At 50.0% G+C, this 16,991-nt stretch overlaps 1 protein-coding gene across 9 annotated transcripts in view; it reads right to left on the reverse strand.

Annotated features, from left to right (window-relative positions):
• The window catches only part of Dlg5 (discs large MAGUK scaffold protein 5), a 111,968-nt gene extending 96,016 nt beyond the window's left edge, over positions 1-15,952 (reverse strand). For 5 of the 9 annotated variants that reach the window (XM_006519560.3, XM_017316199.2, XM_017316198.2 and 2 more), the window contains exon 1: positions 15,179-15,720. In XM_006519560.3, coding sequence (XP_006519623.1) covers positions 15,179-15,482 — 304 coding nt within the window. In that variant the 5' untranslated portion in view covers positions 15,483-15,720. Of the gene's footprint in view, positions 1-15,178 lie in introns of all 9 variants that reach the window. The other 4 variants (NM_027726.1, NM_001163513.1, XM_017316200.2 and 1 more) reach the window with 2 other exon arrangements.
• Positions 15,953-16,991: the final 1,039 nt, after the last annotated feature.

Below are 16,991 nucleotides of genomic sequence, written 5' to 3' on the forward strand. Positions count from 1 at the left end.
AATAGTGGCATTCCCTGGACCAAGCAATTCAAACCACAACAGGCTGGAAAGATGGCTCAATGGATAAAGCACTTGCTGTTCTTACAGAGGGCTCAGATTCTGTTCTTAGCACTACACTCTGGCTCACAACCACATGTAACTACAGCTCAAGGAAATTTGACATTCTTGTAGCCTCCACGGGCACTGCATGTGGTATACATACATGCAGGCAAAACACTCATCACATAAAATAAAAATCAATCTAAAGAGGAAGTCTCCACTACGAGACTTGTTTTGTGCCTTGAGTTGCCGCAGGCAGCTGGAGTACAACATCACAACAACATCACATACTGACTGACCCACAAGCAGCCTCTGATCCCATCTGCTCCGAGAGACCAGGCCCCTCCCGAGGAGGCCAACTGCTGATCCCATGAGCAATGGCTCAACTCTTATTTACAATCATCTTGTCCTACTACCAATGCCTATGACGTGAAACTCCTATCACGTGCCACTCACCACATGACCTGCCAACACCTAAAGTGGTGTACACCTGTTCAATGCGTCCCCACAAGGTCAGATCCTGCTAAAGATCACAAAATACACATAATCTCTGTGCTTACTTCTGACAGATCAGAACTTCTGCAATGTGAATGTATGGGGTCTGAGGGGAACACAAGTATTCTAACCATTATCTGGGTGAACAATTTGCTTTAAATGTGACATTATAGACACATGTGTCCCCAGGGTGGCACTGAGCCACAAGCTTGTGGCAATAACAAAGATAAAAGCTGGACTTCCCTACTATTTACGTTTGCCAGGCACCGCTTGCAAAACCTCATAGACAGGAACTCTCCCAATTCTCACAATATCAAATTCCATAACTCTTTCCACTTCGCCAATACAGAAACAGAGAGAGAAAACAGTTTACACTTGTACCAGACCCTCAGCTCAAATCCATCAAACTGCCTCCAGAGCACCCCGGGCATCCCTCATCTGTGACTCCACTTCTAAGTCTGGGTAAAGAATCCTGCTGGGTTGCTGGAGGGTCTGAAGGAGGAAAAAGGAATGCAAAAGTAACTGAGCAGGCACCCCGCCTCCCCATGAAGCACTAATGCATACCTGCTCAGCACCCAGCCACCGAGAGGCATGGGGTCACTTCCTATGAGGAACCCTTCTACCTTTCCTAGCTGAAGGTAGGCTAGATTCCATTTCCAGCATCAGCACACCAAGACCTAGAAAGAGTAGAGGTAGTGATCATGGGGATAAGTCTAGAGAGCTGGTCACTCACTTCCCTTTGGCCCAGAGAGAAGATCTTCACGTGGGACCAGTCCCCACAGAGGATTCATAGATACTCACATCCCAACACTGCAACCAGCATTCTCAGGCTTGAAGTTTCGGAAAAGCTGCTGTTTCAATCCACTCCCAACTCACAGATGGCCAGTAAGACCCCTCGGAAGACTGGGAAACCGGTTGGTGTTCCTTTCCCATAACACAGACCACTGTCAACTGCAATCCTTCCCCATCCAGCCCCTGAGAATGGCTAGACATGGTGACCGGACCTGCCTGCATCTCCCACCAGCTACAGCCAGAGGCTGGTGAGCCTGGCCTCATTATCCCCAAGTCTGCCAGTAAATGCCCTGTTCAGAAGCCCAGGATTCCCATACAGACTTCTAGTCACAGAAAGAAAGCTCTCTGTCGCGTCTCCAAAAACACCCAGCCTTTGCCTTGAGCGCCAACCTTACCACACCTGCCTCCTTCCTTCCTCCTCTCCAGCACCCTGCAGCCTTCAGGCCCTGCATCTAGTTCAGCTTAGTGCACATGCTCCCTTGCTTAAGTACCTGGCCAGGAGTCCAAGGTGCTCATCAGTATTGCTAGACACAACTCATTCACTTGGGGCTATCCAATGAGATGATAAACTCCACAGGGGAGGGAGGTCAAGAGCCTTCTTTTACACACAAAAGCACTTCCCATAGCCTAAAAACTACAAAACAGGTGAGAAGCAAGAAGACAATAAGCAAGGCTGGAGCTTCCAGATGCTTCTACAAGCAGAGAGCCTGAACAAGAGAACCCTTTGCGAAACAGAACTTATACGCCTATGAGAACAGACCCGCACTTAGTATGGGTCATGGGTGGTGCTGGAAACTTTCTTATGCTCACAGCCTCAGCACGCCGAGGTGTCTACTACCAAGTAGTGGTGAGAAGCAGGCTGACAGATGGAGGGAGGCATGGATAGACAGACAGATAAAATCTGATATGGGTAGGCTTTACTCTAAAGCGTGGGATCCAGTGCAAGAGGCCAACACAGGAGAGCAGTTCGACTTAGTCTCATGAGAAGCTTTTCTGTATGTGGGAAGCTGGAGGCAGGAGAGTTAGTTATACGAGACTTGACCACTTCCCACAGAATCAGGGTGGCTGATACTACTCTGTTCCCCCTCCCTGAGTCCGTAGAACAGAGCAGGCCAATGACAAGATGTATACAGGTCACCTACCATTTTCTATCAGCAATGAGGGGAACATAGACTTGGGAGCATTCACACAAAGCCCCTGAAAATTGGGTTCCCCCAGATCTAACATTGTTTTCAGGGGAGGGGGTACAGAACCCCAAGTTAGGGTTCTATATAATTTCTCCCTTTCTTCTGGATCCAGTCCCCCTAAAGCTAGCCACCCGGGTGGACTCTGACTCAGGCTCTGTGGGCCTCTAACATGTTATTTTTGGGAAAAGTTTTTCCTCTGAGACAGAGACTCAGGAAAGCATTCCTGCTTGAACTTTGACCTGTGACTAAGCACCAAGGAGTCAGGAGCATCAGTAACGGGGTTTTGCTGTGTCACAGGAAGAAAGCCACACAGAGGCTCCTGCCAAAGTCAGGCCCATTCTCTGACTCAGCACCAAATTTAGACTTCATGTTCTAGGACTATCCAAAAGCCCCATCTGGCAACAGGTGCTCAGAACCCAAATGCTAAAGGCATCAGTGATGGGATGCAAAGGGGAGGGGTACCCCAGGCTCAGGACCCAGAAATCTCAATGGGGACTTTCACAGGAAGGCCTGCGGGAGAGAACAAACACAGCCTTTATGAAGGAAGGGACAAGGACTCCAGCGCTTGCCAGCCTCAGAGCAGCTGGTGGCCTGAGAGAGCAGTGAAACACTCAATACTGGCCTACTTTACCCAACTGTAGAACACAAATATCAACCACATGGGCTGGTAAAGGATTGGGTTCAATGCCTGGGACTAAAGCTGGAGTGCAGCTTAGCACACTGGGGTATCCTGTTACTTGCCCATGCTTACGGCTACGCCAGGCCTACATGAGGAAAACGCAGCCCAGACTTTCAGACACCAAGACACCCCAGCCAAGCTACTCCAAGTCTGAAAGGGGATCCTAGCTCCAGATCTGCCTCTTTGTGTCCTTAGACTGCTAGTTTTCCTGTGTAGAATGGGAGCTTGGACTAGTCTCTGAGATCCTTTCCAACCGTGTCTTCAACAGCTGAGGCCCGCTTAAGATAAAGCGTTGAAGGCTAGAGAGCTGGCTCAGCAGATAAGAGCACCGACTGCCCCCCCCCCCCCCCCCCCCCCCCCCGTAGACCCAGGTTCAATTCCCAGCATCCACATGGCAGATCACAACCCTCTGTCACTCTAGTCCCAGGGGATCCTGGGTCTTTGATGGCACCAACCACGTATGTGGTACATAGAGATGCAGACAAAAAGCCCAAACACATTAAGTAAGGAAGGAAATAAACAATAAATACTTAAAATGAAAATTAAACCATGAAAACAAGTCTGGCCAGGAAAGAAAAAATGAAGGTGACTTGGAAAGAATAGAGATGACTGCTACTCCTGACAGCATGCTGCTTTCAGAATATTATGAAATTTTAACAAATTACATCATATATAAAGGGTGCTGGCAAGACGACTCAGCAGGTAGGGTGCTTGCCTCCAGGTCTGCCAACCCACGTTTTATTCCTCGAATCCACACGGGTGGGGGAGAAGGGACCCCTGCCGGTTGGACTCTGACCCCTGCCGGTTGTCCTCTGACATAAACAACCCCACCCTGGCCCCACATACAGAAATACAAACCAAACTGTGCTGCTTCCCAGCTCTCTGCTATGCGGTCATTTTTTAAAATGGCGAGAGAGATTTTCAGCATGTGTGAAAAGCATTTGTCAAAAGAAAACAGATTTGTTTGCAGGTCTAGGGGCATCTTAAAGAGTCAGACATGTGCCATGCAGACATGTAAACTGAGAGAGAACACTACAGCTACAGAAACCCAGGCATGGGCTAGAGAGACAGGTCACTGGATAAGCACACTTAACCAGTTCTTATAGTGGACCAGGTTCAGTTCCCAGCACCCACATAGCAGCATACAATCTTCTATAACTCCAGTTCCAAGGGATGTGACACCTTTTTCTGACCTCTATGGGAAACAGGAACACTTGTAGTTAACATACACACACACACACACACACACACACACACACACACACACACACACAGGCAAAAATATTAATACTCATAAAATAAATAAATCTTAAAAAAATAAAAACAGCCACAACACAGCTTTGTTTAGTGACAAGCAGGGCAGCAGCTGGGGGGAGGGGTTGCTTTGCCACAGAAAGCCACATAGAGGTTCCTCCTGCCAAAGTCAGACCCATTCACAGGCAATTGTCCCCAGTGGGGCTGCCTCCTACAAGGCAGTTCTCTAGGGCTGGTTAATGTGTCAACCGGATAATGGTTCTCTTATGCAATGTAGGGTTGGGCTGGCCAGTGGCAGCTTTTTGTTTTGTTTTGTTTTGTTTTGTTTTAAGCTCAAGAGGACTTTTTTTCCCAGAAATAAATAAATAAATGGGTTGTTGGTCCTCACAACGACAATGACATTGACAGACCAGATGTCCAGCAGGGCTTCAGTTCACTCTCCATACATCGCTATCCCGGGGAGCAGGGACTGGTTTCTCATTAGGCACATTGGGTCATTTTTAAAATGTTTCACCTCAAAAGGAAACTTACAAAAGTACACAGAAGAAGCAGGCACAAGCAAAGCTCCTATACAGCAGCCTCTGGGACCAGCCAGGACATTCCCCCCACCCCCACCCTCCAGGAAAGCCCGGTAAAGCTTGGGGGCAGCTCTTCCTCTCCAGGCATGGGGCTGGGGAAGGGGACCCAAGCTAAGCATGCCCCATGCCATGAGTTCCAGAACTGGCCTACATGATGAGACCCTGCTCCCTAGCATCTGATGATGACAGCAACTAAATGTAACAGCTACGTCTTGTTAAAATCCGTATTTAAACAAATTACGTGGTGAAGCAAGGACAACTGAACACCAGCTTGGCATAAGCTGCTTTACCACATCCAGAGCAGTGTGCTCAGAGTGGGCTCAGAGCCCCTGCACGGCTAATGCTGGCTGGTGTTGGGGTGACCTTTGTGGGCCCAGCACTTAGCAGAGCCAAGACAGTAGAAGCAGGGACTAAGCACACTCTGACAAGTGATGGAAGGGACGGACACAACAGACAGATGAAGCTGTGAATGGATCTGTACAGATTACCCCCTAACCAAAGGCCCAAAGGCCCAAAGGCCATGGGACCTCACACAAACAGGCAATATTGGGATCAGCTCCAGTCAGCTTTCTCAAGACAGCCCTGAGGTATTTATGAGTGAAGTGATATGCTAGCTATGATTTGTTTTAAACTACTAGAGGATTCTAAGGTTGTTGGAAGAGGTCAGCAGAGGTCCAGGGTTGCTTTTTTTTTTTTTATCATCCACACCATTTCTACATGCTTGAAAAGACAAACCATTTAAAAGGCAGGATAGAAGGAAGAAAAGGCGTCAGTTAACCTGAGTTCCCTCTTGCCTCCCAGTGTCTCCCCTGGCCTCCCTGCGTTCATCTCTCTTAGCCAAAGAGCACTGGCCTCACTATCTCCACGGTGTCCACCTGAGGACAGGTGACTACAAAGGGCAGGTGATGCCTCCTTAAGACCAAGGCCTCGGGAAACGAATCCACCAAAGTGGCACAGCCTCCTCACTGGCAGACACCCCAGGTTCTCTCCTCATTGGTAGACACCGCAGATTCGCCTCTCAGCTTCTGTCATACCAACCCCATTCATGGCCTGTGTCCTGTGATGCTTTGAGTCCACATACAGTCTGAGGCTACTGTTCCTCTTAAGGATAAGCCACTCTCAGCGAGCACAGAGGCAGCAGGTCTCACCAAAGCCACAGAGAGCACTACTAATCCCTGTCAAATGAGGAAGAGGAAGTCATGAAGGTTAGGCTCTGCTAGAGACACAGAATTCAGGATGGAAACACTTAAGATGTAAACCTAAATTGCTAGGCCTTCAAGTGTATGCTCATGGCACTCAACTGCCTCTAATCCTAGAGCCTTGCTCCCCAGCACCAATCTCACCTACAATATCCAAGACACCTGGACCATCCATCCATCCATCCATCCATTCATTCATCCTCCATGACATTCTCAGAACAGAAACCATCTTCTGCAGCAGTCAAGCCACCAGAGCAGTCCCCTCCATCCTCCCGAGCACCCTTAGAACCCCTGACTTCTAAGGCCCAAGACCCAATCCTGCTGCTTTAATCCTCAAGAAAAGCACCTCAAATGTCCATGAACTCCAGTTAAGCTCCATAGGCCCAGCGAGAACACAAACCTAAAATCTGACAGCTACTGGCCCCAGAACCGCATGTCTAGTTCGACTGGCATCAGAAGTAAGAGAAATGTTTATGGCTTGGGCGCTCCAAATGAGAGGACTAGGGGACATGAAATAAGTGATACGTGCTGTGTCCCAGGACCACGTGAACATGGATGCTTTAAGATGTCCCAAAGAAAAGGACTTTGTGGTCAAATCAGTCTCTGAAGCCATTCTAGCAAAGCCCCAAAGCGCACTGGCCCACAATTGTTCTCAAGAGCCTAATGATAAGAAGTTAGGCCTGCTCAAAGCAGCACTACCTGCATGCACTGGACCACAGAGCTGGGCCAAGGCAAAAACAGCATCCATGTGCATCCCATCAGGCCAGTGCTCAGAACATGTTTCCTGGGGGAAATGCTGACCCAGGCCTTTTGAAAGGACATCTTGATAGAGCTGGTACCCTGGATGCGAAATGAGAAAGCGAACCAAGCCTGAGTGGTCTGTGAAGCAGAAATGCCGAGCATACTTCAAGGCCTTTGGGGTGAAGCTGTTAGCACTGCAAAGGAGTGGAAAAGACTGCCTGGTCTGAATTCTGCTGTGATGGGATGGTTAAGGTCTGCCTCAAAGGAGGCAGTCACAGACAAGTTCTGAAATTAACTCCTTTGCAATCCAAAAGAGCTGCCCTGAATCTTAGCAACATGTATTTGGAGGTGTGTGCATGCACGTGCATGTGTGAACGTGTATTGCACTAACATTTTAGACAAAAGAAAAATGTTAGAAATAGGCCTCCACCCCACCCCAAACTAAGGTGTTAAGGACAGAAAGCAAAGAATATGACAGTTCTTTAAAAGCTTGTATCTCGACTGCTACATGGTCCAAAGAAGAGAGCAGAGCGAGAATGACAGGTGAAGAGACTCCGTAGTCTCCTCTGGCCTCTTCACATGTTTGAATATACATAAGCCACACACACACACACACTCTCTCTCTCTCTCTCTCTCTCTCTCTCTCTCTCTCTGTCTCTCTCTCTCTCTACCTATCTATCTCTGAGGAAGACAGAGACACTGAGTTCACCTTTATAACAGATATATAAACTAGTTACGTTTATGCGAACAGAAAGGAGAACAGTGGTCACCAGGGGCTGAGGGGAGGGAGCAACAGACCATTGTTTAATTAATGGACTCTCTTCTACGAGATGGCAAAGTTCTGGAAACAGATGATGATGTGAGCTATCCAACAGTCTAGAGATACTAAATGCCACGCAGACGCTATTTCACGCCTTCTACCTCGGTGGACTGAAAGCAGAGTGACTCAGGTACATCTTACGGTGTGTAAGTCTTACTACTAAAAATATAACAGCTCAGAGCAGACGAGTTCCGCCCCCTAGGCCGAAGTGAACGTCAGTCAGCATCCTTCCCAGGATAAAGGTTGGATAGTCTACATGGGATACTCCAAATACTTGTTCAGGCAAAAATGTTTCTGCCGTCCTTTTGTGGAACTCCACCTCAAAAATAACAACACAGCGTAAAGATTTACAACTCGTTCTAGGAAAATGGGGAAGGAAAAAAAATTCCCGGTTATTTCTGGTTCTATCCCATTTAAAATGCCCTGCTAAACACACCAGGCAGCCCCAGCTCCAGCCAGCAATGGCAACTCAGCGCTGCTGCTCTGGGCCCGATTGCTGTCCCTCCAGCCCACATCTTCCCAGGAAATCACCGCAGAGCTCCCCTCCCACTGGGCTGCAGAAGGTACAGGTGCTTCATATGAGGTAGGGGTAAAAAACCACAAACACACACACAGACACACACACACACAAACTGAGACAAAATACTTCTACTCTACTCCCTTTTTCAGGAAGTGGAGGTAGAGAATCGAAACCACCTCACACTAGCATTAAAGCAGAGTAGGATAACCACAGTGCAGAGCTGGAACCACCCCCAGAAATCCACTCCAACACGACTGCCACACACCCCTGGGACTAAAAGCCATCTGGGGAGTGCTCAGAACCCCACCGGACTGAGAAACTCCCCATTCAGTGCCTCCCTAATTCTGTTTGCTGTTGAACAAGGGCCAGAAAGCTAAGAGGCTCAGCCAGGGTCAGACCCACACTTAGAAACAGATCCCACATGGAGGCTCCTTCAAGGACAGTTGGCTGGTATTAGAATCTGAAAAGGAAACGTTGTCTCGCAGGACTAGAGCAGCCAGCCCTCCACAGCTGGTACCTGGTGGGTGACCTTGAAGACTTGAGACGCCAATGTCATGCCACCAGCTTCCATCACAGACATAGTGAGACGCATCTGAGAGCTGCTCAAAGAGGCACGGAGCACATGGCAAAGGAGACTCACCTCTGGGGCATTACACTGTGTGGGAGAGATTCATAGCCACAGAGCCAGAGTGCTCACAAGGAGCTGCAACTAGACCTTCAGCAATCTGTCCATCCCCGGTCCCTACTGTCACTATTATGTGACATGGGTCACCACACTAACCCACGGCCCTTCCCTTGTGCTCACCACTGACTGTCACACAGCACTCTGAAGCAGTGAGTATTTTATAAAGGTTGTATTAGGGCCAAGCTCTGGGTGAAGGAGAATAGCACCTGAGATAGCATAGTGAGACCTGGGAGAGAAGAGTTTCCAAGATGACAGACAAGGCTCACTCACCCATTAGACTGGACTTCCCAGCAGGCTTGCTGATAGTGTGGTTGATAACAGGCCTGCTGGGAAATTCGTGAACTGCTAAAATTGTCCGAGTGTGCCATTATTACAAAAAAGGAATAGGCTTTGCTTTGTTGTAAAATTTCCAGAAAAAACTCCCAACTACATGTATTATAAAAGGAAGCTTTAAAAAAAAATCCCATTTTATGAATCTTAAAGTTATCTTCAACATTGAGCTCAGAAGTCTCCCCAGTTCTAAACACCCAGTTCCCCTGCTAAGCATTCAGCTATTAAGAGACTTCCAAATAGAGAAGACTACCTGTGGCAACGACAGGGCTCAGTTTCCCCAGAATGACACTGACAGAAGGGCAGACCTGGGAGGTCTCAAGGGGGCAGTCCAGGCCCTGTTGGATGACAGTCACTGATGGAAAGAGGGATGAGGAGAAAGAGGAAGGACATTTGCCAGGCTGGTGTGTTCCTGTGACTTTCTTTGAGGTTTCTTCCTGTTCTCCTGCATCTTCTTGGCCATCATCATTCCTGGGCCAGGAGCCAGGGGATTCAGGGAGGTGCAGGAAGCAGGGCGAGGTGGTGGGGATGAGGGAGAGCTAACCTAAGCATTAACCTCCTAGAGACCCAGGCTATGGCCGGAGTACAACGCCCCCTAGGGGAAGCAGCATGTCGGTGCTGGACAGCGGCGCGGATGGACGAGTCCACAGACTCCAGGCCGCCTGACATTAGGTACCTGTATTTAGGATTCTACAAGTTCAGATGACCACCAGCATTTCCACCACCAGTAATCGTCTAAAATAACACAGCAAGAAACGTGTAGAGAAGCTAACTGTCCTGCTCAGGGCCTGACCACCATCAGCCCACTCCAGTGATGAGCTGAGCTACTCATTTGATCAAGGACAGTGCCAGGCATACCGTCTTTCTCTTTACACTATCCCTCCTGCTCATCTTACCTAGGAGAAAATGCTTCTTTAAAACCTGCCTTGGAGCCGGGCAGTGGTGGTGCACGCCTTTAATCCCAGCACTTGGGAGGCAGAGGCAGGCGGATTTCTGAGTTCGAGGCCAGCCTGTTCTACAGAGTGAGTTCAAGGACAACCAGGACTACACAGAGAAACCCTGTCTCGGGGGGGGGGGGGGGGGAACCCTGCCTTGTACTGGAACAGGTCACTAATAATGGGGACAAAGCCAAACCAACCTTAGCCTTCTAACCTCAGCTACAGCCACTCTGCCTCAAATGGGTGCACAGCCCATCAAGACAATCAGAATCCTTCCAGAAGATTTTTCTGCCGGGTCTGACTGGCTAGAGCTGCCTTCCTTCCCTGCCCAGGGCCAGTTAACTTCAAGCCCACAGAGACCCGAGGCTACGGAAAAGCTCACACGATTCAGGAGGCAAGGGTCATCATGCTAAGGTTTTAGAATGTAGCTCTATGTCATTTAACATAGAGCTTAAACAGGCATGTTTAGGTGACTGGGCATTACCATCATGGAGTTTACTTACGGAAACGTCACTGGGTTACTATAATCTTATGGGACCACTGTCAGACAAGTGACCTGTATTATATATCAATAAGTTGTCCTTTTTGCCTAAGATGGTTTGAGCTAGGTTGTCATGGTGTCCTGAACAGAGAGAATTACGACCTGCCCCCCCCTCCCCCGTTAGAAACCTCTCTGCAACCACGGTCTTCAGGTTCCTCTGCAGCAAACAGCCTAACTCTGAGAGACAAATGTTGGCTTGAGCTGTACTTATGTCTCTTAACCTACTGATCCCCAGGGCAGAGTACACCAAGCAAAAATAGCTGGTGCCCAAAGGCAGCAGAGGAAACAAAAGACCCTGGCAGTCACCAGGGAATAATAAATACCCAACACCTGGCAGCACAGGGCCACCCGCACTAGAAGAGCCTGGCAGGGTTGTTCCCTTTTAAATGAAAAGAGAGAAAGACAGGGGGTCTAGGTGGCCATGGGGGCTCACGCCTGTAATCACAGCATTCAAACGGCTAAGGAAAGAGGACTTCCACAAGTTTGAAACCAGCTTGGACTACAAAGGGATACCCCGTTTCAAAAAAAATGAAAAAAACGCTTCCAGCCTCACCTTCTACAACGCCTATATATCAAGGAACGTGCAAATCTCTCACTGGATCCCCGAGGCAGTCTTGCCTCACATTCAATGGCAATCCCCTCTGTTCCAGCAGCCTGTATCCTCTACAGTCCCTTCAGTGTTTGCTGTCCTCCCTCCAACCCTCTCTGCATTCCAAGCCCTGCTCCCAGGGGGCTGGAGAGATGGCTCAGTGGTTAAGAGCACCTGTTGATCTTGCAGAGAACCCAGGTTCAATTCCCTTACAGCTCACAACCATCTGTAACTCAAATTCCAGGGAATCTGATGCCTTCGCTTGACCTCCGCATGCAGGCAAAACACGTATGCACATAAAATACATCTTTAAAAAAAAAATCAGGTGTGATGGCACACACCTTTGATCTCCACACTTGGAAGGCAGAGGCAGGCAGATCTCTATGTGTTCAAGGTCAGCCTGATCTACAGAGTTAGTTCTAGGACAGCCAGGGCTGTTATACAGAGAAGCCCTATAGATGGATGAATGGGTGGATGGATGGATGGATGGATGGACGGATGAATGGGTGGATGGGTGGATGGGTGGGTGGGTGGATGGATGGATGAATGGGTGGGTGGATGGATGGATGGCGGGTACCCTTTCAGCTCCATCTCAAGTGCCACTTTCTCCTCCAATTTTCCCTCCACTTCTTCAGCAGATGATCCTATGATAGTCTCTTTGTGTTAGTGACAGCATCTCGCTCCCTCTCTGCAGGAAATGAAGAAAAGGCACAGGAGGAGGAAAGGGACAGGAAGAGACAAGACAATTCTAAGCACATGGGTGGTGAGATCCAGCAGGAAGCCAGTTTCTGTCTTCCAAGAGAAGCCTGGCACAAAACCATTTAAGAAGCCCTTGACATTTAGATGGTAATTAGTCAGAGCCACACTAGGTCCAAGCGAAAGTGCTGGAGAAAGTCATACAGTACACAGTTTGTAAGAAAGCAAAAAGCCTGTGTCTGTTCTTGTATCTGTCACTCAACAGATCCATCTCCCCTCAAGTGTCCCACTAATCCAAGGCCTTAAGATACATGGACAGCCTCCTGGCTGCCTCACTCCAGCCCATTCCCTGGAGCTGGACATCTCATCCCTCCCTGAAGACATTTCGCCCTACTCCAAGGACTAAGGCAGGAGGCAGGGTACCCTGGGCCCCACACTGTAGACCCTGAGGCCCTACGCAGAAGGAGAATCCAAGGATCTCTGTGAGAGAAATCAGAAAATGCAATTAAAGCATAAGAAAAACACTGAAGCAATAACCAAATTCAACTCTGACACAGTTAAAGACACAAGAGACCCCATCATCCAGTCAAGGGCAGTTTCTACCTCTCTGTCACCAGCTGGGGCAAAGAAATTCACTCCCTTCCCTACAAATCCATGTGTGAGCAAGATAGCAGAGTTCTTTAACACCAATAATCTCTTGAAATGGCAGTGAGAAGGCCTGGTCAGCTTACAGGAGGAACTGCCCAAGACAAGAAATAAGAGAGAGGCTCCTGGTGTCTGTCACCTTCCTGTCCTCTGATCTTCCTAGTGCCTGACACTGGCCCTGGGAACTCAATGTAATGAAGATGTTAAGACACTCCTCTGTGACACTGGGGTGGCCACAGGTGGTGAAGATAAGTTACAATATGCTCAACAACAGCATGTCAGGCCCAGGAGAGGAGCCCCTGCTCCCCCCTAACTCAACCCCATGTTCCTCCAGTCACAGTATTACCAAGACACATGGTCACCCACTGACTCACATCACACGTCACACTAGTCACCAAAGCCTCCGGATGTTGTCTTGCCGTATCAAGTGCTACCCCAATTTCTTCTAACCTATTAAATAAAACAAACTTAACCTCCTTGACAAGTATTTTTCTAAGGATTTCATGAGCCTCTTTGAAGCAATAAAATTCTGAAGTGTGGGGAAATGGATTTTAAAAATCACAGCCCTAGGGATAAATCTCAGCCTTATGGTATCCCATTCCTTAGAGGGCAAGAGACGAACCTTAAAGATCAGACCAGAGGTCCCACCTTCTCTACAGGGCATGAGGGATGTACTTAACACATGGCCATCTGTCCTCTAGTTTGTGGTAGTCTAGATATTAATCCTAGGGCTGATACTAGCACATCCCCGTGAGGACTTCTTGGCTGCCCTCTAACTTCTGTGCTTCCTCAGACGGACTTCTAGAAGCAAATCTTTGACAAACTTCTTTCTTCAAAGATATATAGAAGTAGTTAGAATGAAAAAGGTATCTGACGAGGTCCTTTATTCTCTCAGCTGCATTCGAGAGCCTCTTCTAAGCAACTTCGAGTCATTCAAAAGAGACTACTGGCTTTGCCCAGGAACTCCATTAAACCATACTTGTAGGGACAGCATGAAGGTCTGGGAGACAGAATACGAAAGTCCAAGGGAAGACAGAAGGGCATCCATGAAGTGCTCTGTTGTGGGGCAGCAGTTTAGCCTCTCTGTATATCAGTTCCCTTCAGCTAGAGAAAACAGGGTTGAAAGGACTCATGGAGATGAGGACTGCTACCAGAGACACCTAATAAAACCACTCCCTTTATAAGGATAGCTTTTAACAGTCCCATAAACGGGTCTCCTCAACCTCTGGCCCGCACGTTGCTAAGGGCAGTTTTATTTTTCCAGCTCGCTTCATTCACTGGTCTTTTACATGTGTCTTGATTGATTTTATTATGTATATTGATTCAACTTAAAACAAGGGCAAGACACACTTGCTGTCTCCAGGCTCTGAATATGTTTTTTTTTTAAGCAATAGACAATAATTCAAAACTCTTAGCATTCAATCCGTTAAACATTTTAACCTCTGCAGGCCAGTTTTCTCTCTGGCAAAGCAGGAATACTGGATAGTTCACATGCTGTTAACAGCGATTAAATGTGATAAGGTAGAGTTCCTGCCACAACAGACACCATACATGCCAGCCCTCATCCTTTCTCTGTACTATGCCTTCTTCCTTGTCGAGGAGGCTGGCTTCTCTCTCCACAGCCCAGTCAGGACAAGCCTACCACTAGTCGCAAACTCCAGCAGCACCCCTCCCCCTACACACACTTACAACTCAGTCACTTCCAAGAGCAAGAACACAGGGGTTCCAAAGGGCACCACTCAGAGGTGCTCAGCTCTCCTCCACCGGGAACTCAGAACTCTCCGGGAGGGAACCGAGCCACAGCAACCACTACTAAGATTTTCCCATGGTGCAATGCAACTTCCTCAACTTTTCCGGGCCCACAATTTCCAAAGAAACCGGGGAAGGCGGTGTGCATAATTCACAGCAAATCTGGGCGAGTTAGGAGACTGAGGTCCAGGGGACGAGAAGGAAACGGGCACGGACACAAAGTGAAAAGACACGAGTGACCTAAAGAGGGTTGCAGGGATCAGAACTTAGGGGATCTTCCCCTGGCCTATATTCCCTTCCTGCGGATTGCAACCCAGGGCTCCCGAAGGGCTAGCCGACCGTGAGAAGCTTAGAAAGGGGGCTGACCGACATCCTTCCGAGGTGTCTTCCGACCTCCGCCCCGCCACCAGACCTGGTGGCTTCCGGAGGACTCTGCAGCAGTAGCAACAAGGAGAGGAAAGACAAGGCTTTCGGTGAGGGGGTTATTGTTCCCAGAAAACCGCAGAACAGAGGCAGGAGGTGTGAATGAGGTTCCAGGCATCCGTCCCTCCCCGGGTAGGATAAGAGAGAAGGTGTCACCCGCGCCATACAGGTAGAGCGGTGGCTGCGACCTGAGCCTCGGCCCCCCCAACCCCCTTGGTGAGCTGCAGAGAGAAGGGGTGGCCGGAGGGCAGGAGGGGCCGCGCGGGACTGCCACTCACCCGCGCCCTCTGTAGACTGCGGCGGCCCGACGACGCCGTTCAGGTAGAGAATAGGCAGCAGGTGAGGCTGAGTCTTCTCCAGGGCGGCGCGCAGGTCCTGGAAGTGGTCCTGCTCCTTGGCCAGGAGGAGCTGGAGCAGCAGCTCCGCCTTGGCGCCTCCCGCCTCCTCGTCCAGCTGCCGCCGCTCGCCGGGGCTCAGCGCTCCTGCTGCCTCCAGCAGCCCAAGCACGGCCTCCACCTCGGTCATGGCCTGGGCCAGGCTCTGCTGACACTGGGCGAGCAGCTCCCGGCGCTGCGGCTCCATGGTGGCGGCCCGCGCCGCCCCGCCCCGCCCCGCCGGACGGCGCCGGGGCTTCCCGAGGCCGGCGGGCTGCACGCCGAACTGGGCGGCAGCCTAGCGCGCCGGGAGTCGCGAGGCGGCGGGGCCCATGGGCCGGGGCCTGCGAGCCTCGGGGCCGGGACGATCGGGCAGCTCTCAACGGCCGCCTCCCGGGCTCCGGGGCGCAGCCATGTTGGCTACGGCGGCGGCGGGACTGGAAGAGGAGGAGGAGACGGAGGAGGAGAAGGAGGAGGCGGAGGTGGGGACGGCGGCCGGGGCGCGCCCCGAGGCCTCGCAGCAGCCAGGCATGCCCCCTCCAGCTCCGCCTCCGCGCCCACCGCCCCGCCGCACACTGCGATCGCCGCGGGGGGAATTGTCGCCGGGCGCCCGACGGCTCCGGCCCGGCTCCCCCGAGCTCCCACACCGCCGCCTGCACAGCCGCGGTCCGCCCCTCTGGCCTCTCTCCTCCCCGGCCCGCCTTCGGCCTGGAGGAGGTAGCAGGCAACTGAAACACTGGGCGAAGGGGAAGGGTCCGGACCCCACCGGCCCTTAGTCCACAAGGTACTGAGAGAAACTGCTCCTACCCTGTTCACATACTGCCCCTAGTCCAGAGTCTTCTAAGAATTCTAAAACAAACCAAGGACACAATGCAAAACCCTCCCCCACTTGGTCATTTCCAATTTAAAGACCTCTCCAGAACTTGTCCCCATTCCAAGATTTTCTTAGAAAATCTCCCAATAAAACCCCCTAACCTGCCTCACAGTTAATAGCATCCTGCACACCTGTATCAGAGCTCCAGAGTCAAAGGCAGTGGATGTTTGCAGGACCTGGGTGTGCATAAGGAGTGTTTGCTGTGGGCTCTTGGAGATTTCTGTCAAGAAAAGTGCTCCTTGGTGTCGCCCCAAGATCATAGCAAATCACAGAGTTACCTTGCTTCCCATAATGACTTCAGCTCAAGACCGTCTACCTTCTCCGACAGTTCTCTTCTTCTTCTTCTTCTTCTTCTTCTTCTTCTTCTTCTTCTTCTTCTTCTTCTTCTTCTTCTTCTTCTTCCTCCTCCTCCTCCTCCTCCTCCTCCTCCTCCTCCTTCTTCCTCTCTCTCTCTCTCTCTCTCTCTCTCTCTCTCTCTCTCTCTCTCTCTCTTTCTCTCTCTCTACAATTGCATACCTGGAACGGAATCTGCATCCCAGGGAAGAAGACTGCAAAGTTCTGCGTTCCAACGGCTGGCTTACTTTCTAAGGCCGGCCAAGAACTCTTTCGATGGCACCGTTACCAAAGCAAAGACATCTCAAATGTCCTTCTTTGACAGAAGCCAGAAGCCATGTTTGTTTATAGAAACAAACTCTGAATAGTGATTAGACCAAGAAGACCCTCAGAATGATGGTGGACGATGTCAGAATGATGGTGGAAGAGAACCAATTACATTCCCTCACCTAGTATTTTTCAGGAGAAGGGGGATGAGAAGAGCATCAAACCAGGGGTTCTCAGCTGTAG

This window comes from Mus musculus, chromosome 14 (assembly GCF_000001635.26).
Source record: "Mus musculus strain C57BL/6J chromosome 14, GRCm38.p6 C57BL/6J".
In the NCBI taxonomy this organism is placed as follows: Eukaryota; Metazoa; Chordata; class Mammalia; order Rodentia; family Muridae; genus Mus; species Mus musculus.